This window comes from Sinohyriopsis cumingii, chromosome 6, assembly GCF_028554795.1.
Source record: "Sinohyriopsis cumingii isolate HCF-2022 chromosome 6, ASM2855479v2, whole genome shotgun sequence".
Classification (NCBI taxonomy): Eukaryota; Metazoa; Mollusca; class Bivalvia; order Unionida; family Unionidae; genus Sinohyriopsis; species Sinohyriopsis cumingii.
Genome location: NC_142966.1, coordinates 125,039,565 through 125,066,923, shown reverse-complemented (window position 1 = coordinate 125,066,923; position 27,359 = coordinate 125,039,565). Strand labels below are relative to the sequence as shown.

Genomic DNA, 27,359 nt, shown 5'->3' with positions numbered 1-27,359 from the left:
AGCCCACAGAAGAAAACTAGTCGCAAGAGAGGCACTTCGGCCAGGACGCAACCTTACACTCGCAAACCACGACCTGCAACGGCGGTGACCGCGTCTCCGGTAGCCTCAGGTTCATTCACTTCCCCGTTGATGTCACCAAGAACTGAAGAGTACTTGGAGACGTTGATCACACCAAGAACATCTCCGTTGATGACCCCAAGAACTTCCCCAGTGGCAGGGCCCTCCAATTTAGCGGTAGTGGCCGCTGTTCACAAAGTACCTTCTCCCAAAATCAAAGGTCAAGAGAGATCGGGCATGTTACAAAGTTTACTGGATTTGTCCATGCAAGAACTGGCTCGATTTAGTCCCTTGCGTACCCCTGCACGACGTGTCATGCCTGTCCTGAAGTTGATACGACGTAAAGACAATCAGTGGCGACGCGTTTCAGTATAAAAAAGGCCTGTGACCAAGTAGGGGTATCAGTGTTTTTGGTGCTCCTGAAGACTCAGAGATGTCACCCTTCAGAAAACATCCCTCTTCTAAACAACCCCAAGGAAAGAAAAGGAAAGGACTGCCTCCTCGTTTAGTCAAACATGGGGACATGTTATCTGTCCTGTCCAAAGCTTCTCCACCCCTACGAGAAAAACTCATTCAATCAGCCTCCAAAGAGGTCATCGATACCGTGTGCGAATGTTGTTTGAACGTCTTGAAAGGCACGATCCCTTTGTCCAAACACCAGAAACAATGCTTAGGCAAACATCGTCACGTTCTTCGCCAAATGGTTCAAAAGAAAATTCCCATTCGTCAAAAAAAGAAGATGCTGGTCCAACGTGGAGGAATTTTACCCCTCTTGTTAGGTCCATTGCTGAAAGGAGTCATGGGAACCATGTTGGGAGGACTAATGTGAGAAGATAAAAAGGCCCTCTGGAGTCCCAAGATCTCAGAATCGACCCCTGACAACCCCATGGAAGGACGAAAACTAGCTTTAGTGCCTTACAAACGATGGATGGAATACCATCGTTGGCAAGAACAACGCACCCCGCATTTACCTCCCAATCCCAATTTGAGCGAGATGTCCCAGTTACAACACGAATTGCAGTCCTTGATGGATCGCCAAGATTTGTCCGAAACAGAAAAATCGCAATAGTACGGTCAACTCTTGCAACGACTGCAACTCTTTCACCAGAAAGCCTCAGACGAAACAACTGTTCCCACTCTGAAAGATTTTAAGATCTTGATGAAAAGTCCAGCACTATCACCACTGCCAGTGACCAAGACAGAAAAAGGAGAAGAAGAAGAAGAAGAAGGGTTTGAAACTCCACCAGAAAAAGTACGCAAGTTAACAACACCACCTACCTCCAGAATAGAATGGATTAAAAAGATGATGACCACCCCTTCTTCATCACAAGAGAAAAAGAAAGGGAAGACAGAAGTGAAGACAGAAGTGAAACAAGAACCGATATCCCCCGCTCAGACATCCTCCTCTTCGACACCTATTGCTGGTCGCACACGCAAAGCATTGCAATCCAAGAAAATACCCCAAGAGAAAAAGAGTAGCATCTTCCAAGAGTGGTTGCCTTATTAACACACAAACAAAAAATGGAAAAAGTCTTAGCCAGCATTTACTACGATCCCTCCCATCCTGCAGGTTACGCAGGAGTTCAAAAATTGTATCGTGCTGCCAAAACGCGACTGAAAAGTCTCCGTTTACCTCAAGTGCAACGATGGTTACAAGAACAAGCTACTTACACTTTACACAAACCCATTCGACGCAAGTTTTCCAGAAGTCGCACCCGAGTGGAAGGCATCGATCATCAATGGCAAACCGATTTAGTCGATGTCTCTCATTTGGCCAGCTACAATCGCGGCTACAAATATTTGTTTTGTGTCAACGACGTCTTTTCCAAATTTGCCTGGGTCGTACCCTTGACTTCCAAATCGAGCAGCGAGTTAGTGCGAGCCCTGCAACGAGTGTTGAAACAAAGCGGTCGTCACCCTCTTGGATGGCAAACGGACAATGGTACCGAATTTCTAAACCAAGCTTTCCAAAAAGAATTAAAGAAACGTGACATTCATTTTTTTACCACCGAGAATCCTGAAACCAAAGCCAGCATCGTGGAACGTTTTCAACGCACTTTGAAAGAACGTATGTGGAAATATTTTACGCATCACCACACTCTGAAGTACATCGACATCTTACCGCACCTGGTGCAAGCGTACAACCAATCTTACCATCGAAGCATCGGACGTGCCCCGCAAGAGGTGACTCCCGAAAACGAAGTGATGGTGTTTGAGCGCCTGTTTGGTACGTCCCCGACGAGGGCTATCCCCAAGAAAAGTGGAGTGTTGGCCGTAGGAGATTGGGTACGCATTGGCAAATCCAAACGCACTTTCGACAAAGGTTACTTATCTAACTGGACGACCGAATTGTTTCGTGTCACTGGACGAGTGCATGGCCGTCATCCTGCCGTCTATAAATTAGAAGACATGAACGGAGAAGTGCTCAAAGGAACGTTTTATTTGCCCGAGTTACAACGTGTCACCAAAAAAGAAGACGACTTGTACGACATCGAAAGCATTCTCGAACGCAGAACCCGTAAAGTGGGCAAACGACGTGTCAAAGAAGTCAAAGTACGTTGGAAAGGATATCCACCCAGTTTTGATTCTTGGATCGACGCTTCGCAAGTCATCAACTATAAAAAGAAGTGACCATCATGCCCTTTCACACAGACGCAGCTACTACGTCGACCACTCCTTCACCCAGTTCTTCTCTGCAAGATTTACAGAAACAACCCTTGTGGGTGTGGTGTGGAGAACGTGTCCCTAAAACGCAAATCGTCTTTTTCTGCCAAATCTTCGTGGTGTATTGTGTCATCGGGGCAGCCATTGCCAATTTGAGTTTGCAACAAGGAGACAAACAATTGTGGACCATTTTATTAAGCAGTTGCATCGGTTACCTGCTTCCCAATCCCTCCCTGAAATTCTGCTCGAACGGGAACAACGGGAACCTTGTGTCCAGTGCCAGTGTCAGTCACCACTCCAACAACAGCAACAACCCTATTTTGGGCGTAGACACGCCTCTGACGTCCAGTAACCCCTCGGACAGCCACAGAACTCTGGAATTATGAGTCACCAAAACCAATTTTACTTAACCTTACCCAGTGACAGTTCCATGGAGGTGTTTCTCAACAACACGTTGTGCTGTTACACGGCCAAATTACCTCAGACCATCCCATTAGATCACGAAGCCCATTGGGAAGTGGCTTTAGTGGAAATCATTCACCCGACCCACGTCTTCAATGTCATTCCCAATCAAAATTTTTTTGATTTGGAAGTTTATGACGAGCAAATGCAACAGTACTTGGATACCTATGGCAAATATAACATAAAAACCCCTGCCACACAAAATCAAAAGTACACTACCTACCATTTGTTCGTTCCCCCAGGCTATTATTTTAGTGGTCAACATTTGGTGAGCACCATAGCCTCCAGGTTTAATGTCGTGTTTCTGAAAGCTTTGGAAAGTGTCAAAAAAAAGTGTCACCCTGGAATACCACAAAGCAGCTCGTCGCTTCTTGATGAAATTTGACGGGAGTAAAATCGTGTCCATTTTATTTTGTCCTGAATTGTTTGACATGATGGGCGGAGACATGAACATGAGAATGGCCATGATCAACAAAAACGAATTACCGATCATTTACGACAACGAGTCTTTTAGCAAGTTATTTCGTCCCCCGGTAGAACTGAACCAAGGAATGAATTTGATGTTTGTGTACTCCGATGTGGTGGAGTACAACGTGGTGGGACATACCTCCGTACCGTTAATGCGTGTCATTCCTTTCAAAGTGGATTCTGCCACGAACGCTGACGAGGAAGGTGGAAACACTTACCACGTTCACCGCGAATTTGTACATCCTCACTATTTGCCTGTCAGTAAGTCTTATTTGGACACGGTCAACATTGCTATAAAAGGAGATCTGGGACAAAATATTCCATTCACCAAAGGAAAAGTCACGGTGAAACTCCATTTTCGAAAACGGTTCTCTCACGATTCGTAAGTCATGTATCCAGTGTACCGAGGGGTTGCTCGACAGCGAGGACACGGTTTAGGAGATATGTTAAAATCGGCCTTCCGTTCGGTGGCCCCAGTGTTGAAACCGATGGTGACACGCGGATTGAACGCCTTGAAAGATGCGGCATTGACGCAAGGCAAAGAATTTCTCCAAAATGTCATCATCGACAAACAAAACCCAAAAGAAGCCTTCATGAGGGCAGGCAAAAATGTCTTGCTGCAAACGGGTAAAGACCTTTTGGGCCGACGAGACACACCTATAAATGCCCTGCAAGCTACCGAGTCAGGCATTCAGCAAGGACAAGGCAGAAAGAGACGACGAAGAAAACACCCTTTCATCAGACTTCACGCGTCTAAAGCTAGAAAGGCAAAGAAAAGAAGAACCGTTCGAGACTTAGACGTTTTCGATTATTGAGAAAGAGAAAAAAAATGATGCACCGAGAGTCTTGCGCTTGTTCCAAGTCGGAACTGGATCTGTTTGCCATGCCCCCCACCATGATGACGATGCAAGAATCCCAATGGGTGGAATTTCACCCCGTCTCCTCTTTGACGGATTCCGCTCCCATCGAGTTTGAAATCAAAGGTCAGCCCGAAGATTACATCGATCTGAATAGCAGTTACCTGTATTTAAAAGTGAAAGTGATCAAAACGGACAACATCAATCCAGGAGGCGATGCTAGAGTAGCTCCTGTCAACAATTTCATGCATTCCTTGTTCAGCGAAGTGGACTTGTACTTGAATAACAAACTGGTCAGCAGCAGCATGGATACTTACCCATATCGTGCCTACCTGGAAAATCTCTTGACGTACGGAAAAGAAGCCAAGAATACTCATCTGGATGCTTGCGTGGTATGGAAACCTGACACGGCAGGTGTAGGCACGTTTAACGACACAGTCCTGACAGAAGATGACAATCCTCACAATGTGGGGTTTAACGACCGTCGTAAGAAAATTCTGCAAGGGCGAAGTTTAGAACTGATGGATCGTTTGCATTTGGACATGTGGTTACAAGAAAAGTATTTGCTCAACGGGGTGGATATCCGTCTGAGACTGAATCGTAGCAGTACCGCTTTCCATTTGATGGCTCATGCCAATGAATACAAAACTATCATTCAAGAAGCCCGACTTTACGTGCATCGTGTGGAAGTGTTACCTAAAGTGGGAAACGACGTCAGTCAGACGTTGAGCAGAACGACCGCCAAGTATCCGATACGACGCGTAGAAGTGAAAACGTTCACCATTCCCGCTGGACAGCGTTCTATGATCGAAGATCATCTGTTCCAAGGACAGTTACCCAAACGTTTGATTGTTGGTATCGTCAGGAATTCAGCCTTCAACAGAATCCACGATCAAAATCCTTTTGAGTTTCAACATTACAATGTATCCAAGATCGAAGTCAGTCGCGACGGCAAGACCTTGTGTACCCGACCGTTTGAGCCTAACTTTGGTGTCGTGAAGAATTATTTGAGATCGTACTTGTCCCTGTACGAAGCCACGGGACAGTTAGGAACCAACACCAGTCACGGTATTTCGTACGACGATTATGCAGGAGGCTATGCTTTGTGGGGTTTTGATTTCACTCCAGACCAAGGCAGCGACGAGGGACATTTCCACCCTATAAAATCGGGTCAGATTCGTGTGGAACTTCAGTTTGCAAATCCACCTCCAGATCACACAGTGAACGTCCTCCTGTATGCAGAATTTGACAATACCATAGAAATCAACAGTTTGAGAGAAGTCATTCTAGATTATTAGAAGCCATGGAAGACTGTTATCCCTCTTTACCTAGTGGAGAAACTTTGAAGATGGAATGTAAGGAGACCATGGAAGAAGAAGAATCCCAAGACGAAGAAGTTATCATGATGAAGTCAAGATGGCCACAACAAGAAGCCCATTTAGTCTCCTGTTTTGCTACAGTCCTGGCAGATATAATGAAAGAATTGATCAAGGAAGAGTGCTATGGATGTCACAACGATCATCCCAGTCAAATTCAACACGACAAATGTCTGATGTTAAGTCAAGAAGAAAAATTGGACGAATATCTGGACAAAGCTTGGGATCACATCGAAATAGAATTCGTGTTGAACGAGTGGTATAAGGGCTTGGATAAACATTCTTCTCCTCCATTAACGTCTCTGGAGTGCCGTCGCATCGAATCTCTCTTGGACCAGAGTAAGAAGTCGGATCTAAACGCCTTTTACTTGTCAGACATTTTCAAGCAAAAAGTCAGGATCGAATTGATCACTTATCATTACCTGTGAAGAAGACGAAGAAGAAAAAAAACACACAAAACATGGATACCTGGGAACATTATTACCTTTTGAACCACAGCTCGTACACGGCTTCTTGGAATCCTGTCGTCTGTGCTAAAGATGAACTCCCTCATCGTAAACCTCAAGACCATCTAGCTTATGTGATCAACACGGACGACAGTCATCTCCCAGGAACCCACTGGGTAGCCGTCTACTTTCCTCAAGAAGGATGTGTGGAATATTTCGATTCGTATGGATTGCCTCCTTTGGAAGACGGTATCATTGACTTTATGAGAAGAAATGTTCAGACCACCCGATTCAATAATGTGAAATAACAAGGCACAGATTCCTTGGTGTGTGGACAATATTGTGTGTATTTTCTGCATCATCGCAGCCTGGGTTATTCCTTAGAACATTTAGTGACTGATTTTGATCCTCGTTCTTCTTCTAGAAACGATGTGAAAGTAGATCAATGGTTTTTTGACCATTATGCTTATCTTTTGTCTCAAGCTAGGAAACGTAGTGTCCATCAATGGCCTAATGACTTCCAACAGTGGAAATCACAATTTCATTCACAACGTTGTCAGCCTTGTCCAAAATAATGTGTGAGTTGGAAAAAAATGTTTGTCATTTGAAAAAATGTTTGATGTTATATTGTTAAAAATGTTATAGTTGTTTGTTAGTGTTAAGTGATTTTGAATAAAAAATGTTGTGTTTTGAAAACAAATGCCTTTGTGGTTTATTTGGCTATAGGAATCTTGATTCATGCTCTTTGACTTCTTACTATCCCTCTCATGACACTTACTCAACGTTCCGGCTCGAAAACCGTATAGGGATGTTTTCCTTCACGTCCGCGCTTTGACTTTAAAGCCGGGGTAGTTTCCAGTCTAACCATCCATTGTCGACTCATCCTCCTACGAAGATATGCTCCAAACTAGCTAAGCTAAACGAAGCCTACGTGAATTTGCATAGGGTCAGACACAGTCTGATACCGAAGCCAGAAGAGATAGAGAATGTGAGAATGCTAAAAGTCACTGAAGACCTGATAGAAGAGCTCTTCAGAGAAGAAGTGAACAGCGAGAAAGAAGAATGGACAGAGAAGTACAGACTTCAGAAACAGCCGAGAGAGCAGCAACAGCAACAACAACAACAGCAGCAGGAACCTGAACCTGACAGAGGCTTTGTCGATTGTCGTATCGACACCAAAGAGTTCTTCTTCTCTTTCCGAAGAAGCAGACCTATCGTCAGAAAGTCTATCGTCAGAGGACGTCGCATTCTTAGAAACTAAAAGATCGCCCTAGCTTCAACTTCGCACACAAAAAAACCAGCCCTTTTCAGGGCTACCCCAATCTCTAGAAAAGAAATAACAATCGATTTGCCAATGTGTGTATGTAGAATAGTGTGAATATAAACACTCACTCTTTTCTGGTGTGATTGTATGTGTTTGTGTTTGTAAGCACTTACGTACGTTTGTGTGGATAGTAGATAATGATCATGTTTTTTGATGTTTGACGTGTGGGAATAGTAGATTTGGAGTTTGTTTATTGCTGCTCAGCGCATGTGGATAGTATATTATTTTTAATGAAAATTTTTCAAATAGTAATGGGTAGTAAAAAAAGTGAGTGAGTGTTTCTTTTAGGTCCGCGCGTTGTTTGGTCATGATCTAGGTAATATAAATTTTGTTTTAGGGGATGTTTTCCTTCAAGTCCGCGCTTTTAGAATAAATTGAAAATTGCTCGGCAGTCTAGCTACCTTTGTTGATTGATCAAGAGAATGAACACCAGACTAGCAAAACTGCTTGAACTTCATGTACAGCTGGAATATGCCAGGCGTATAGTGAATGAGCTGGCTGCAGAGGCCATAGTAGAAGAGGGAAGAATGAAAGAGGAGGAGAGAAGAAACAAAGAAGAGGAGGAGAGAAGAAAGAAAGAAGAGGAAGAAAAGAGGGAGGAAATTTCAGAATCCCAGAGACAGAAGATTGGGATTCTGAAGCGACTTATCCCGCCTCTGCTCTCCCCCCAAAAAGAGTGAAAGGAGACTGGGGAAGAAGATGTGTGTGTGGTGCCAGGCCTGGAAGGTGCCATCATTAACTAGGTGTCATGGAGTTCAAAAAAACCCCAGCCCTTTTCAGGGCTATCCAACACTCTAAAAAAGAAGTAGTAATCGATTTGCCAATGTGTGTATGTAGAGTAGTGTGAATATAAACACTGACTCTTTTTTCTTGTGTGTGTGTGTGTGTGTGTGTGTGTGTGTGTGTGTGTTTGATTGTGTTTGTAAGCGCTCACGTACGTTTGTGTGGATAGTAGATTTGGGTTTAATTTTAATGTTTTGCATGTGTGGATAGTAGATTTGGGGTTTGTTTATTGCTGCTTCACGTATGTGGATAGTAGATCACATGAAATGAGAAAAGTAGGGGATGTTTTCCTTCACGTCCTCGCGTTTTAAGTAATGACCTAGGTAATATCAATTTTATGTCTTAGGGGGATGTTTTCCTTCACGTCCGCACTTTAACTATAAGAACCCACAAAGTTTGATGTTCGAACCATTCTAAGGAATAATCAAAACGAAGATGGAGGTGACAAAATTATTGAACAATTTGAGAGATAGCTATTTTTGGATCATGGATGGGACTTATGTAGTAGAAAGATTGAATAAGGAAGGAAGATTTGAAGGTAGCCTGAACAATGTGAAGAGTCTTGGAGTAGCAAAAGATCAAATAGGGGGAATGAGGAAGAGGTAGAAAGAATCAGAGGATTCATTGACCCACCTTACGTGAGAGTAGGTACTTTAAAGGAAGCCTTGGATCATGTCATAGAAGTTAGGAGCTTCCTAGAAAATAGCTTTCATTGGACTGACTGGTGGTACGTAAAGTGGGGTTGTAACCAGTTGATAAAAGCAGAAGAACTAATTAGAGAGGGTAATGAAAGTAGAAGTGATGAAGATAAAAGAAAAATGGAGCAAAGAGAAGAAGAAATTAGAGTTTGAAAGATTGAATAACAACTGGATGAAGATCCAACAGAAATTCAGAGAGATGGGCCATCCTGACTGGATAACAGAGGAGGAGAAGAAGAAGAAGAAAGGAATAATGAAAAAAGTGAGAACTTGGTGGAAGAAGTGGAGGAGTTAGAAGAAGAAGAAACTCAAAGGCCCTTTTCAGGGCCACTCCAATTTCTCGAAAAGAGATCTACTTTCAATTGCCTACCCCCAACCACACGATTTATTCCCATGTTAAATTTGCCTTGACGCTATACAGTCCCAAAATATATTCCCATGTTAAATTCCCTTGAGGCTAAACAATCCCACGATTTTTCGTCCATGTTAAATTTCCCTTGAGGCTAAACAGTCCCAGGGTGGTTAATGTTAAATTTCCATTGAGGCTAAACAATCCCAGGGTGTTTTTTAATGCTAAGTCCCATTGAGGCTAAATCGTCCCCATTCACTACTTAGGATGCTATAATAATTAAAATTACATTGGAAGATGACTTGTGAATTACAAAATATGTACGAAATGAAACAATATTGTACTTCTATACACGAGAAAGAGCATCTGTAATCAAATTGTCTTTCCCCTTGATGTGCTTCGTGTCAACATTGTCTTCACGCAACATTAAACCCCACCATAACAATCTCCGATTTTTTTTCCATTTTGTTAAAGAAATTAAGGGGGTTGTGATCGATGCATACAATAATCGGAGAGGAGATGCAATAATATACACTTCAACGTGTTGCAAACTGATATAAGATTTAACTTGACCATATCGCACAATATGGCCTAAAAAGGTAACACAAGCATGGTGAAACTCACTTTTGCCTAACTTAATTCTCAGATTTGCATCAGTGAGTGGTTCAAAGAATTTCCAAACGGTTTCCAATGATCTGTCCAGATGTCATTGTGGATGATGACGTCGTTGTCGATGTAAACGTCACAGTTATCTAGACCAGATGTTAATATGTTCATCAAACGCTGGAATGCTGATGCAGAATTTTTTATACTTAACGTTATCACTATATATTAATAAAGTCCACCTGGAGTTGCAAAGGCTAACATTTCTTTTGCACTTTTCTGAGTGGAATTTGCAAGAATCCTTTCAAAAGGTCAGATTTGGTGACATATTTTGCATTTTCATTGTTGTCAGTGCAGTCATCGATTCTTGGCATTAGAAATAAATCCGTTTTGGTGACACCGTTGACTTCTCAATAGTCGAGACAAATGCAGAAATTATTATCTGGTTTAGGCACAAGAACTCCAGTTACTTTATTTATCTAAATGAAATCCTTCTCCAACAAATACTGAATTGTTTCAAACATTATAGTTTGAAAGGATTCATCCTGTAAGAACGCTATCTCACAGGTTTAGAATCTGCAATTTCAGGATCATGATAAATTTTATTTGTTCGTGTTGGAACATATGGAAACAATTGCTCATATTTATATAATAGCTATTTTAGTTCACTCTTTTCTTGTGGCTGTATATGTGACAGTTTCTGATCCAGATTATTAAATATTTCTGAATTCCGAAGATTTGTTATACCAAATTCACCACAGTCCGATTGCATTACATTGTTGAAATACTCACTGTGTTGGACATGTGCAACTAACTTAACTGTATGATTAACATGCATATCTCTATTAACGTACAACTTTAACATATTTATATGGCAAAGCTGTTGGGTTTTTTTGCCTCCCACAATTTAAGACAATTTCTTTTCATCTGTATAAGGAGCATATCACTTAGCGTGAAGAAGATTTTGAGGTATGACTGAAGAGCCAGACTTCTAACACCAGACTTAAAACTCCTTATCTTCGTATTGTTCTCTTACCTTAATTTCATTTTTGACTGAGTAGAGTAAAGATTAGTTCCTGCAACGTCACAAACCGTTGACAACTTATATTTGAAGTTAGAAACATAGTCAAGAATATTAATCTCTTAATCCTCATTTGAAATAACTTTTCTCTTTCCAGCCAAAGGAGTTTCATGGGCTTGACTAAGAATTTCCTGTTTATACGGTTTAGGAACAATAATCTGACCACTCGTCACCAGAGGATACTCCATATGGTCTCCATTTTCTCAGAAGGACCCCATTTTTAAGAAAATAACAAGTAGGTACTTCTGTGTCTTCATTATCGTTGATAGCTCTTTGACAAAAACAAAATATCTCAGGATCGTATTCCCGTTCGACAATGAGAGATTGTTCTTTGGCACCCTGATTAGAATAAAGAGAATGACCATTAAAAAATAGATTACTGTGACTAATGCCTTTGTTAATAATCCATACCAGGAGCAAAAGTGACCTCGTTTAAAACCTGACCAATAAATATATCAGCTAAAGGAGTAATTTCCTGATCAACACCATTCTCAAGAGCTTTCTTCGCCATGGTTCTTGTGACTGTAAAAGCTGGGTATAAATAAGGGATTTCATTTTCAATAGGATCGACTTTCTGATCCAAATCAGACTTGTCAGTTACAAGTGGATTGACGACAACCTTTTCTCCAGCTAGGCCATTGCCTAGTCATCAATGAATACCCTCGATGGGTAAGGACGACACTCTTCCAACTGTCACAGGTCCTTAGACTTAGTCTGATGACACATTTACATAACAGAGGAACACTAAAAAAATCCGCACTCTACTCCCTGAATAAGAACACTTTCATTAGAAGAAGACTTCTCAGAAAAAGGCAAAGTACATCATAATAAAAGACTCTGAGAAGCTCCTGTGTCCCTTGTAATTTTAATAGTGATATCATTGATAGAATCACTACTATATGATATAGAACCTTTCGGCATGAATGGTTCATAATTCTCCATATAAAATCAGACTGGGGTTCGTTTGACCCAACACATGTAATGCTTTCAATACACGACTGTGACTTTGATCTCTTAGCAATAAGAGTATTTGGAATAGCTCTGTCTTGATTTTGTTGCTTATTTTTCAATCTGAGCCAATCAGAAATAACGCCCCCTTTCATCTTGTAATAGGTGCACATAGGAAGCAATAATGATTCCTGATCAGTCTTATCAGAAACTTTAATCCTAAAAGTTGTGCTAGATTGATATTTAGAAAGTTTATATGAGACTGAAACACTTTTTTTTACTAATAAACTTCTGAGTTGACGTTCTACTGAGAAAGAAGCTTTGTGAGTCAAGGAATACTCTTCAGCTGGACGAGCAGCATTTCCTAACGTTTGGGCTTTTTGCTCATCACGGTAGGTCATAACGTCACTGGAGACGCAAATTTTAAACTTTTCAAGTCATATGACTTGTCTGAGGTTATTGTAGTCTTGACCAGTATTCTTGGCTGACCACTACCTATCAAATAATTGTTCTTTATCTCTTGCAAATTCGACATCAGTCTGTCCACTTAGAATTTCCTGTCGAAATCAACTCGGAACTACAATTTGATAGTTTACTAACCACTCATAAGATTCCCATTTTTAACAAAATAACAGCGGGGTTCGTGTGGCTTCGGTTTGGATAATAACCCTCTGAAACAAACAGGAGATCTCAGGATCTTGTTCCTGTTAAAAAATGGGCGATTATCTTTTGTTACCCTGATTGGAATAGAGAGAATGAGTAGTAAATAGAGGATCACTGGTCAATATAATAATAATAATAATAATAATAATAATAATAATGATAATATTGATAATAATAATGAGGACTTTCTATAGCGCCTAGTCTTTAGAAGCTCTAAGCGCTTTACAACATTAGACAACACCTTAAAGATAAAAACATATATAATGATATGATTACAAAAACAAACACCATGAAATTAGAAAACATAAAAAAACATGCTGAGAATATTTAAGGTAGGAAACATTATTAGGCTTTTAAGTTTCTTTTTGCAATCGTTATAAGTGAGTTTTGAGAGCACTCTTGAATGGGATCACTGTGTCTTTGTGTCGAAGTTCAGTGGGCAATTCATTCCACGTTGCTGGGCCCTGGTATGCAAAGGAACGCTATCCATATGACTTTGTTTTCATAGTGGGAATAATGAGTATACGATTGTGGTTTCTGATGACAGGTAGGTATGTTGGACTAGAGTCCGTCAGTGAAACATAGCACAGAGAAAAAATTTTGTGTTTGATTCTGGATCGAATGGATAGCCAGTACAGGGTAAAGAGCAGCGGGGAGGTGTGCTCTGATCGTGGTACTCCAAGTATGATCCGAGCAGCAGTGTTTTGAACTTTTTGAAGTTTCTGGAGTAGATATTGAGATGAACCAGACAGAAGTGAGTTACAATAGTCCAGTCTTGAAAGTACTAATGAACACACAAGTGTTTTAGTGGCGTGGCATCAGCTGAAAGATATTTGCAAATGGAGCTGATGCGTCTCAGCTCAAGACATGCAGCGTTGCATATGTTCATGACATGTTGGTGCAATGTGAGAGTACTATCCTGAGAAACACCTAGGTTTCGTACTGATTGTGTGAATTTAATGTTGGTGTTGCTGATATTTATTGTTTGAGGTAAAGGATGTGAATGAGAAAGTATTTGTGTTGTGATCAGAATGGCCTCAGTTTTATCATCATTCATCTGCAGCTTGTTACATGTCATCCATGATTTCACATCAGAAATGCACCTCTCTACACCTTGGATGGTAGCATCAACTTCAGATGGGTAGCTAGATTTGTATATTTGCGTGTCATCAGCGTACAATTGGTGAGACACTGGATGATGATCTATGACACTTGAGAGAGGCTGAGTGTATAGAGTGAAGAGAAGAGGTCCAAGAACAGACCCCTGTGGAACACCACAACATAGATCAACTGGGCTGGAGTGTATTCCATTTGCAGACACAAGTTGTGTCCTGTTGACCAAGTATGACTTGAACAACAGTAAGGCTGTATCATGAATGTCAAATACATGCTGGAGGCGGTGAAGTAATATATCATGGTCTATTGTGTCAAATGCTGCAGACAAATCAAGGAGAGTGAGTACTGTAATCTTTCCGCTATCCAAAGCAGAGAGAATGTCATTAACTACTTTTAGAAGAGTAGTTTCAGTACTGTGGCAAGGGCGACATGCAGATTGTACATTGCTAAAAAGACTGTTTGCATTCAGATGAGATACAAGCTGGGATAGAACAACCTTTTCTAAGATTTTTTTTTTATATGAATGGGAGATTAGAAACTGGGCAGTAGTTCTTTAAATCGTTATGGTCTAGTGTTGGTTTCTTCAGCAGAGGCTTTACAATGGCAGTTTTGAAAAATGATGGGAATTCCCCTGATGAGAGAGAGGTATTAATAGCATCAGTTAGTGAAGGCAATGCTGGATCTAAGAACTCAAGCAGCAGTGATGTTGGAATTGGATCAAGTTCACATGACTTTGGTGCACTCTTCATCAGGATTGTACGTACGAAATCCATAGAGACAGGTTCAAATGCTGCTAATGGTTGCCGCTCAAATTCTATATCCGAACTGTATGGTGACGACGAGTCAGTTGAAATTGTGGTGTCAAGCTTATCTCTAATGGTTTGTACTTTGTCACGGAAGAAATTTGCAAACATGTCCGGAAGGTCAGCTGGAGAGAAGGTATTTGGAAGTGGTGTACATTTGTTCATTGACATTAGCTTGTTAGTAATCTCGAAGAGCTCTTTCAGCTGGAACTTCTTCTTCTTAGCAGGCTTCATAGATTTGTTTATGAATAGTGAGCCTGGTGGAAAGCCAAAGCCTCTCAGCTTTACGGCGGTCTCTTTTAGCAGTGCAAAGCTGGACCCTAACTCTGCTATACCATGGAGAACACTTTTGAATTGATACTCTGCACTTGGTAGCAGGGGCATGTTTGTCGAGCAATGAACGCAAGGAGTTATCGAGTTGTTCTGCTGTAGGAGGTAAGCAAGTTGATAGGTTTGCTTGGATGTCATGCATTAGTTTGGTTCTATTTATCATACGGAGGTTTCTCTTAGTAGCATATAAAGGTGGAGGGTTAGGGACTGATACGTCAAGATGGCATATAATGCAGAGGTGATCTGATGCAAGGTCATGGGATACCAGGGAGGACCGTAGAATGTTATCATCAGGTCTATGAAGAATGCAGTCTAAAATGTGACCATGTTTATGTGTGGGTTGGTTAACTGACTGTTTGAGGTTGAAAACATTGATGGAATCTAGGAGTTTTGACGTGTTTGGGTTTCCGGGATAGTCAAAGTGAAAGTTGAAATCTCCAAGAATAATCAGGTTGCCACCTATCGAATTTCCATACTCCAGGAGATTCGGAAACTGCTCCAAAAAGAGAGATTCAGTCAACTTGTTTTTCCTACTAGGAGGAGGGCGGTATAGGCAGAACAAATGGACTGACCTTTGCTCCAGTGTAAGTGTGGTTTGGACTAGTTCAAACGATGTGTGATAATTTCCTGATCAACATCGTTCTCAAAAGCTCTTGCTACCATAAATCTGGTAACAGTATAAATCATGGATTTCAGTTTCAATAGGATCAACTTCTGATCCAAACAAAGCTTATCTCCAGTTAGATCATTGCCTGGTAATAAACGAACACCCTTGATGGGTAAAGAAATTAATGTTCCAGCAGTCACGGGTCCTGAGAATAAGTCTGATGACAAATTGATACAATGGACAGGAACAGTAACAAGGCCACACTCTACTCCCTGAAAAAAACCCACTCTCACTAGAAGATAAATTTTCAGACAAAGACAAAGTACATTTAATATTTTAATAGTGATAGACTTGGTACACCACCAATAAGTGAGCTAGAATCTTTCGACATGAATAGTTCATAATTCTTCATATTAAAATCAGAGTGAGGTTGGTTTTGCCCAATTAACTTATTGCTTTCAATACATGACCGGATTGACCTCTTAGAAATAAGAACATTCGGAATAACTCTGTCTTTATCCTGCTGCTTATTTTCACTCTGTAGCAATCAGAAATAATCTTTATCAACATTCCTGGCTGATCACCACCTATCAAATAATTGTTCTTTATGTATTTCTTTTGCATATTTGACATGGGGTTTGTAAAGTTTCTATTCTGCAATTCCGAAACCTTTGTTGATATACCTCACGTACCAACTCATACCCTTCAAGACACATACCTTAACCACGTCATGATCAACACTTTTTTGTGCCGACAGTGAATTGTTGACTTCACGTGCTTTGCCAATATAAACACTTTGTAATAATAAAATTCAGTTCTCTCTTGGCCATTCTAAATTAGCAGCAATTTTCTCCAAATGAGGAAAATTTTGATCTACTACTTTTTTAATAGGGGTACCAAACTAACATTTGTAGTAACGTCTAAACCTGAACTTGTGCATAAAGGTGTGTGTGTGTGTGTGTGTGTGTGTGTGTGTGTGTGTGTGTTCCGACTGCCAGTTCTAATTCTATTAATTTGAACTGTATCTCTCTCACTGAATCTTCCTTTCCCTCTCTTTTTCCTCTCTCTGAATTTTATCTCTATCTTTTCTCTCTCTTTGCATTTGCAATTCCATAATTTGTTTCTAAAGCTGATTGCTTGATAATTCCAGTCCCATCTGGTGTTTTCCAACTGTAATTCCTATCAAAATCAGAGACAGACTTACTAACCAAACCAGGCTCGGCTAGCGTGGGTACGTGGGAAAGCCTACCAGTAGCTTCTCGTGGGTCGGTGGTTCTTCCCTGGGCTTTCCAGGGTTCTTCCTCCGCCAGTTATACTGGCCGCCATGTATAGCCTATCTTGTACTGAAAAATGGCGTTAAACCCTAGAACAACAACAACATCTAACCAAACCAAAAACACTTTTATCCAAACTTTCCTTTCCCACAAACTATTGGACCAAAATATTTGCTATTCTTTGCTTTGTTAAAGATACTTTTACTTCCTAAATATCATAATGTCTGGCAAGCTCACTGAATAGTAGTAATACAGTGAAGCTTTTTTTCAACACATTTTACTTTGGGTTCAATGTCGCCCCTGTAACTACTTACGTGCATCTCTGAATTTCTGCGTAGTGCCGAGGAATCGTATATATCAGTCTTACTATCATTTATCTAGGCGAGTTTATGCTATGTTCAGATAAATATTTTCATTTGTATAGAACCCGTATTACATTGCTGTCAGATATGTGTTTACCTATGCTGTTAGTTGTGTGTAAATGGGCATTGTTTAGTATTTAAAATCGCTGCTAAGGCGGTTACAAATTCGGTATTTATATAGATTTTAACTCATCCGAAATTAGTAGTTCTATGACCAGGCATTAAGTGCAATGTTTTAACTCACCAAATGTTGTTTTCGTCATGAATCCAAATAGACAGACAAGGTACCTTCCATTAAATATAAAGTTTACTTTGTGCCGCTCATTACGACATAAATACGGACCTAAGAAAACTCCAACATTTCCTACAAAATGTATAACTTGCTGCAGGAGCGTATCCAGAAATATCGTTCGGGGGAACGTAAATAAGTAGGCGTTTTGTTTGTGGGATGGAACCTCCGATGAAAGCCCAAGGGAATAAGACCCCGGAATCTCCGGCATTTAAACGTGTACAGGACATACTTTTAACCATCTGACTTAAAGAAAACTCTTGCAAACGTTTCAGTTTCGTGCTCGGGGACCTGGGGATGGGCAATGGTGACCAATCTCCCCAAATGGTCCCTGTGCGGAGTGCCGAACAGACATTTATTCACTTGTTCACACAAAATATCAAGGGGAAGGCGATATGGGGGGGGGATGAGAGTTTAGCAATGTTGCTCTAACATATCTTTTCTACAGGGTCATACCAAGATGGCAGCTAGTAAGATTCTTGTAGTGTGTTCCATTGACTTGGGGACAACCTACTCGGGCTATGCCTTTTCGTTTAAAGCCGACTATGAACGTGATCCTCAAAATGTGTCAATGAATTCGTGGAAAGGGGGCAAAGCACTGTCAGAAAAGGCACCAACAGCCGTTCTGCTGAACCCTAACCAAGCGTTCCATTCTTTTGGTTACGAAGCCGAAAACAAGTATACTGAATTGGCAGAAAACGATGAACACCACGACTGGTACTATTTCAACAGATTTAAGATGATGTTACACAAGCAGACGGTATGTATAATTTTATGAACCATCAGATACAACAAAGTTCCATTATGTTAACCCAACATACATATCGGAATCCTTGGCTAGCGAAGATACAGATACAATCAAGGAACTAACCATTTAAAGGGCGGGGGTAGAACCTGGCATTTTTTCAAACCAAAATATGCTTGTTTATTTTATGTCAAGATATTGCATTGTTTGCTACTGACATATTGGATATAACAATTTTTTCTTCGGCAAATCAGGAATATTTATAATAGTTATTTTAGGGATGGATTTTTATTTGTTCGTCAAACATTCCAGCCCTTACTCGTGAGAAAATTAAATGGACAGTCCTTAAGATATGGGACCCAGAAGTCATTATCCTAATGGAATCCTTCGTTTATTATTTACAATCTTGATACAGAATACAGTTGTCCAAGTTAGTTAGGATTTGCCACAAAGCTGTGACGAAACCGTACTGTATTCAAGAACAGTATGGACAGGAACTACGTAAGGTACTCACCATTAACTTTTTGTGGGCTGGTATGTGGGGGTGAACCTAGGACGTTTCTTTTATAATTTCCCACCCTCAAAGACCTTGAAAAGTATTTCTTGCTCAGATTTATTAAATAAGAAAATATTATATCCATTGCATTACTTAAAAAAAATCAATTACCTTGAAATTGAAAAAAATATAAAAAAAACACTGGAGAGAAAATACCAAACCTCCCACCCCAACAATGAAGTGTATGCAGTATTGTCCCTCATAAAATAAGGTAATGTGCACTTTTGCTAGGAGGGCACGTGGAGTGGCAAAAGTGACTAGTGTTTGAGCAGTAATTCAAATGCCACATAAAACTTACAGATAACACAAACAGAAATGCACGAATTCCATTCGTTTTAAAAAATCCCGTGCATGGTGTTGACCCAGAGCAATTACTATCGACTAAATTTTGATTTGTGTAGAGAAAATAAGCCATTGTTTTGTCTTTGAACTTGCAAAAGGGGCATTTTTATTATTAAAGCAACAGGCTGCACTTTTGGGCGCAGAAGGGTGTGCTGTAATGGCAACAGGATGCACGGTAAGGAGGGCGCAGTCTGCTGAACTGCCCGTTTTTGTTTTGTTTTTTTAGCGAGAAAATACTGTATATATTAAGTAAGTATTGCAATTTCTATGAAATGTACCACTGCAAAACAACTGGCACATACTGAACACAAATGTTGCTTATAAGGTGTTGGGTTACAAATGGCTCAAAGTTATATATATATATATATATATATATATATATATATATATATATATATATATATATATATATATATATATATATATATATATATATATATTATGATAAGATCTTTTTTGTGCATCATAACCTTGTTCTCATTTCTGGCTATGAGAAGGAATTACTCATAAGTTAAGAAATATCTTTGCCCATGGTGAGAGAAATAGAGAAGAAAGAGTTCAGGCTCTCTTAAAAGAGGTATCACTCATGACGGTGTAGATACGGCTCATGACGGTGTAGATACGGCTACATATAGATACGGCTCTCTCTCTCTCTCTCTCTACATATATATATATATATATATATATATATATATATATATATATATATATATATATATATATATATATATATATATATATATATATAGAGAGAGAGAGAGAGAGAGAGAGCACTACATCCTATAGATACATCTATAAAGCTTTTATATTTAAAATACACGAAATACATACAAGATTACACTTTTCCTTTCGAGCGTACCTACTTCATACATTTGTATAATTTCTGCATTTTAGAATATAATACAGATAGTTAAATCTCGATTAACTTCATGATAGCCAAAGAGTATAAAATTCAATAGTTGCGATTAATACAACAATCATTTTGAAGAAATGTATTTTACTAAATTTAAAATAGAATACTAATTTGGAATAGGTTACTAAAACATTATTCGTTATTACTTAAAGAATATTTTATTTCTATATTAAATCTAAAAATGAAGTTTGTAGCGAATTCGTCTTTTCCAGTACTAATTACCATAAATACAAAATAAATATAAATTCTTTAAAACAATTAAAATTTCCATTACATTATAATATAAAATAGAAGGAACTCAGAAAAATGTTTAAAAATATGAACTTTATCATTAAAATCTCAAATATTAAAAAGTGCATATTCTTTAAAGAAGTTTACGAACACAGACGAGTCTTACCTGGAATGAGAGACAGACCCTTTCTGATTCTGAACGAGCGAATTAATTCTTCGCAAGCTTGTTCTTAATTTATACGCAGTCTTGAACGAAATCTCACGGCTAAATATGGACATTCGTCGAGGCTAGTCTTCACTCATTTCAAATCAGAACTAGGCTCCCATCTCTTGCCTACTGAATCACCCGTGCCGGTGTACGTCATTAGACAGAGATTTTTTTGCCGCATCAGCTACTTACTCATTCAGAGGGAATTTTTGGAATTCATTAGTTCAACGACATACACAACTTACCGAGTGTAATTTTTGCTGACTTTTAGATACAAGACAAATGTACAGCGCAATGGAGTTTTGCGGTTGCTCATAAAGGGCGCAATCTATATTAAAATAGTATATAGTTGTAATAGAGAAATAAATGAAATTAATCTCATTGTATTTTAATAGATAATGACTTTCAATATAATTTAATGAGCAATTACTTAATATAAGTGTGTGTGTGTGTGTGTGTGTGTGTGTGTGTGTGTGTAATACATTGGACAGTGTAAACCTAAACCTAGTTCTAACACTGTAGTTCAAGTGCTTACTTCTGTTCTCTTGTTGAAGGTATTATAGAAAAGTAACAGACAAACAAGACGAACAATAAAATGGCTCAGAATTTGCGAAAGTTAGCAGGGCTATTTAATGTAAGTTTTGTTGGAACATTTTGGATGCCATGCCTAATAGGTTTAGTGGCATTCAGGTTGACTCTGACTTGTCAAAGGAGGAGCAATAGTGCCATCTCTTTTTAAACGTAAAATGGTATAACTGTAGATTATATCCCGGATTACTTAATTGTTTATGTAATGACAGTAGTAACCGCAACAACGGTACTAATGCCAACAAGAATTACAAAAAAGTAATAATTATAGGTGATAAATAACGAAATACATGAACGAATAATTTTAAAACAATAGGAGCTCTAAACAGAAAGCAAATATAATCATCTTCTTTAGAGCTCCCATTTTTCCAGATAATACGATTCATTCAATGAATTCATTATTCACATATGTTTTCTATTTATTAACAACTGGGCAGTAGATAACAAAAATAGACCGCTCCGGTGACATAAGTGGTTAGAGCGCCCGCCTCGGCACTGGTTCGAACCCCAAGAAAGACAATGTTCCACAGCATTTCTTCTTTACCTCCATGACTGTCGGTATTTTTTAATTTTTGGACGAAATTCAACAATTCAGCGTAACCCATTATTTAATTCAAGGTCATGCTTTACGGTTTTCGATGTTTACTGGATCTGCACAAATCCTCTATGCTTTTGAGTATATTTCGATTCAGCCATTACAAAATTACTTGACTTTCGATTGGTTGGCTTGGTACCATTGCTTTTTCTTCATGCCTTACATTTTCAAAAATACACCGAATTGCAGCTGGTGGCCGAGTGGTTAGAGCGTCCGCCTCGGACGCGCGAGGTCGTGGGTTCGATTCCCAGCCGAGTCATACCAAAGACTTAAAAAAATGATACTAGTAGCTGCCTCGCGTGGCGCTCAGCATTAAGAGGTTAGTGTTAGGACTGGTCAGCCTGGTGTCAGGATAATGTAACTGGGTGGGACATCATGTTACATGTCTGCGACATGATGCCCCAGTACTAGGCATCACTATAAACTGCCACTCTGCAGACGTCGTAGCGATATGACTGAAAAATTGTTAAAGCTACGTTAAAAATCCAAATCACACACACACACGCGCGCGCGAATTGCAACATTTACCACGCATGCTTAGCCCATTTCTTATTCAGGACCTCAAAAGAGAGGCAAAGATAGAAACTCAGAATGGAAAAGTCTACGAGGCCAAGAAGATATTTACGTTTTCAATCAAGTACCTGAAAGAACACATGGAGGACGCGATGAAGACGAGAGGACTGGATATCAGAGCAGATGAGATGGCATGGGTAATCACACTGCCAGCAATCTGGACAGACTCAGCAAAACAGTTTATGAGGGAGGCTGCAACTGATGTACGTATTGTGAAAGTTTCCAGATATACGTTATTAGCATTTTAGTGCAACATATTTATCAACTATACCACTCCGATAGTGTCTTGAGTCTTCATATGTAATTTTCTGTGCAATATTTATAGACGACAATGTGCCTTAGCCATACTAATATTTCTACACACACGCAAATTTTGTGAGCTAGAAATGTGTTGATGGAATAGGCATCCCGCACCAACCCTTTCTATGTGACCTTAATGCAAAACGTGCACGAGAAAATTACATCAATGCATGCATAACTAAAGTTATGAAATCACAAAATGTAGAACAAGGTGACTTCCTTTCGTGGTATGATGATATATTCTGTGACTCTTGCTAGCACTGACTCAGAAACTGACCAAAATGCAAAAGTATCGCTCACCTAGACGAATTTACACACACAATTGCTTGCCTCCGTGATCAACACTACTTGAGAATCTGACCTAACCGCAAAACTTCAGAAGTAATTAAGGCATACAATTTAGGTCACACAGACCAATTTGCACAAAACGTTTTCTGACTATGGGGCATACAGTATCTAAGAACACTGCATAAACGCAAACCTTAACCAAGGTGTTACTCGATGGATGGACAGGCAGATTATGGCAACAGTATGTACAATTTCAACATTAACGGCCCTGAATACAAAATTTGTATGCCTCGCTATGACAGTGTCAGTAGTACATATTCTTACGTTTGTCCGTCTGTCCATTTACGTCCTTTCCATCTTGGTTAAGTGGTGCTTTTAGGTAATTTTAAGCACTGTGGTGGGTTATCCTTACTCCATGAACATGTTTGCAGTTGTTTTGTGAAATTGTATAATATGTCGAAGCATTATGTGTGTAATGAATCCATGAATATATTGGAGTAATTAATATAAATCAAACCTGAAAAATAATACAGTTCTCTTGTTTATCATTTAACTGTATTTGCAGGCTGGTATTCCAGGAAAACAGCTAACACTAGCTCTCGAACCAGAAGCGGCTTCCATTTTCTGTCAAAAAATCCCGTCGAACAAATTTGTTGACCAGGTCACAAGCGTTTCCACATTCATCGAACCAGGGAAGCGATATGTTGTTCTGGACCTTGGAGGTCAGATTTTACTTATGTATTGCCTTTCGTTTAGTCGTCATTCAGTAATGTTTAAACCATAGTTTTGCACTATTTGATAAAAAGTTAGGCTGCACATCTTAAACTTGCAATGTCAAACAAACGGAAATATTTAAAGGGGATGATCGCATGTATTCTGCAGTAAAGAGATACTTTACATTTTTAATAAAAGTTCCAAAGTAAATAAAATATCCTCATAGAAAAAGATAGAAAGCAAAATTAAGTTACTAACCCATGAGTTGTTAACATTCCTTTGAATTACCTTTGTGACATGCCACATTTCCATCTACATAGGGGGAACGGCTGACATCACAGTACACAAGATAGGACCCATTGGTGATATTCATGAGCTTCGAAGTGCAAGTGGAGGAGCTTGGGGAGGTACCAGAGTCGATGAAGAATTTCGACAATTTATTGTATCCATCGTTGGACAAGATGTGTGGACAGAATTCATGCATAAACAAATGTATGATTACCTCGACATGTTCCGTGAATTTGAGACTAAGAAGAAAACAATTTCGACAGGCACCTCCAAAAACGTCATCATCAGAATACCAGTCTCCCTTACAGAAATCTTAAAAAGGAACTCAAATACCACTATGCAGAAAGCACTGGATAAAGCAGGATATAAAGACAAGACAGAAAACAAAGGAGATAAATTATTCGTCAAGGCTGATTTCTTCAAATCCTTCTTCAGCTCTGCTGTAGACAGCATCATTTCTCATCTGAAAGAGATCTTTGCAGACCCAACATCAGAAGATCCACCTTTGGTCCTCATGGTTGGAGGATTTTCAGATTCCAAGTTTGTCCAAGAGAGGCTGAAGGCAGCGTTCCCCTCAAAGAAGTTCGTCGTGCCATTGGATGCCGGACTTGCCGTTTTGAAGGGATCTGTGATGTTTGGTTTTCAGCCAGAGGTGATCAGAACTCGAGTGTGCCAGAAGACATATGGCATTAGCTTTCACAAACCTTACATTCCAGGCGTTCATCCAGAGAGTAAAAGAACTGTCATAGATGGTGATGTCCTTTGCAGTACCTGCTTCCTGAAATTTGTCACGGTAGGTGAAAAGTTGGAGGTCGGAGACAAAAGGGAACATAGCTTTATCGATACATTTCACAGCAATGAACGTAAGAAACTCACAGAGGAATGCCATATTTATACCTCACCCAGTCCAGACCCCATGTACGTTGATGAGATGAAGTGTGAGAAACTTGGGACAATATACATTTATCCTCCACAAGGAGGCTGGCCTCCCGAGATGCATGGAAGAGTCGTAATGGAGTTTGGCAGAACAGAATTTCGAGTCACAGTCTATGATGAAACCAATCAAAGAGAATTTAAATCATCCTTTGACTTCCTTAAGTAAAATACTGGTCTACACCTACTATATGAAGATAGATATATACGTCTTGATCTTTCACTGTTAATAAGAAGCACCCAAAATAAACACAAATACAATTCATTGGAACAATGACTGAAACCAGCCCTTTCTGAATGAATTAATCTTCTTGACAAATAAGACCGTTCTCTTTAAGAGTTTGGATATTTTTATATCTGTATACAAAGTACAGAAAATATGTACAAAAATGCATTGGATATTGATATTTTTTTATTTCAAATCTAGTTTGCAAAGTATCACATATATTTTCCAAGAACAATTACGGTAAATGAAAGTAGAAACCTTAAGCAAAGTATCATTGTCCATGTGGTTTCCTCAGTTATTCATGCTGCTCCCTGTCCCACCATTTCCACATTCCCACATCCAAAGTCATCCAGCCTTACATGATTCACGTAGTTCATGTGATCAAGAACTCAAGAGCTTCCACTCAGAAGAGTTTCTATAATTTCCAATAAAAGACTGAAACAGGATAATTTCAGGATGATCTTTTGGAGGAAACTTTCAATGTACTCAGCATGATATATCATTAAGTATTAATGAATGCACAATGATATCTAGATAGAATGTAGATGCCATATATACATACCTGTTGGTTGTGCTTTGTGAAGATGCACACACATTCATGGGGTTCAACTCAGAGCTGATATGATCTCTTGCCTTCAGTGCTCAAAATTCAGATAGCCTGACATCCATAAACCGTCAATATCTAGATTGGGACCCTCCCATATTCTAAACGAATTGCCAGCTGGATATGTCCTAAAGCAAAAAACTAAATTTACTTTATTTTCTGAAAAGATCACGAGCACTCCAGTGGAATGTAGCCTTTTTCTTATTCTGAAGTTCTTGAATATTACCAGTAAATTAATAATATCCAGTCCCTTGCTGAGGATGTATTTATGGGTCCCTACCCATATAAAGATAGGTTGCTTACTTGTATTGAAAACTATATACAATGTGTGCAAAGTGAAGCATGTGACTAATAAATTGAGAACAGCACCATCTATGATTGCCATATTTAATTTGTTACCTATAATTAGCACTGATTGGTCATTCATGGATGATAATGAGCTGTCCCTTGCTCACATGTACAGTGTAATACCTGGATGGCTAAAAATATCCTAATAGTACCTATGTTAATGTGTAATCCTTGCACCTGCGGGGAGACCCAGGCCTAGTGAGGAATTCAGCTTCCCATCAACCAACTTTTTTAAAATTGGGTATGGGCCCGGGAATTAAGTGGGGGAGGGACAGAATTTCTTGCTACGCCACAGATTGATATATACTCCGCACAAGGGGATTAGTAACTTAAAAGGCATCCAATTACTTTTGCCCTGAAGGAACAGAGCTAATTACATTGCATTTCAATTCAATTTTGTTGAAAGAGCCGATAGTTGCTGATTCTGTTGATCCATGGTGCGGTTGTAATCTTTAGTTGTAATGCATCCGCTGTTCCATAATATGAACTAATAATGAAAATTTAGGCTGTTGTTTTAATTGATTTAAATAAAAAAGACCTATAGCTAGCTGACTTCATTTTTCTTTTCAACGTTGATCGAGCAGCAAGTGAAGTTTTTGGCAAACTTCAGAAATTGACGCTACTCCAAGTCTCATAGCTCCTCTTCTAAATTGTGATGAAATACAAAATCAGGACATTGATCCTATGGCAAAGCTGAAGAATAAAATTACAGTCAAGGATCCCAAGAGCAGAGGTGTCTGTCACAAGTAAGAATTCCACACCGAACATGCCGAGAATTATGAAATTGTTTGAAGTCATGTTAATTGTGAGCCCCTTTACAGCAGAATGTGAAAGAGTTCAGTTTCATAGACAACATAAAAAGTAAAATGTCAAGAAAAGTTGTTTAAAGCAGGGCAGGCTTATTAACCCCAACTAATCCAATTAGGAAATAGGACACTGATACAACAAATGGACAGAACAACTTTGATAGAAATATGTTGGTAACTTATTTATACCAGTTTCATAATAATACTTATGGATCGCTCCGATGGCCTAAGTGGTTAGAGCGTCCGCCTCGTATGCTTGAGGTCGCCGTGTCATACAAAAGACTTATAAAAATGGTACTAGCAGCTGCCTCGCTTGGCGTTCAGCATTAAGAATTTAGTATTTGGACTGGTCTATGAGGTGCCGTAGCGGACAAAAGCTGGTCCAATGAGAAAGTTGCAGTTGAAATTTCGATGTCGTATGTCGAGAAATCCAATATCACGTGTTGGGTCAAACTGCATGTCCTTAATGTTCCATTTTCTAGATCGACATTTTAGATTTTATATGTTCAATTATACGGTGGTGATTTAAAGTTCTATTTCC

General features: G+C 39.4%; 1 protein-coding gene across 1 annotated transcript in view; it reads left to right on the top strand.

The window, feature by feature from the left end:
* Positions 1–26,559, top strand: part of LOC149797892 (heat shock 70 kDa protein 12A-like) — a 38,389-nt gene extending 11,830 nt beyond the window's left edge. The window contains exons 2-6 of the mRNA XM_089962922.1: positions 11,266–11,403; positions 18,009–18,320; positions 22,296–22,514; positions 23,465–23,621; positions 23,934–26,559. Coding sequence (XP_089819048.1) covers positions 18,021–18,320; positions 22,296–22,514; positions 23,465–23,621; positions 23,934–25,003 — 1,746 coding nt within the window. The 5' untranslated portion in view covers positions 11,266–11,403; positions 18,009–18,020 and the 3' untranslated portion in view covers positions 25,004–26,559. The remainder of the gene's footprint in view (positions 1–11,265; positions 11,404–18,008; positions 18,321–22,295; positions 22,515–23,464; positions 23,622–23,933) is intronic.
* The last annotated feature ends 800 nt before the right edge of the window (positions 26,560–27,359 follow it).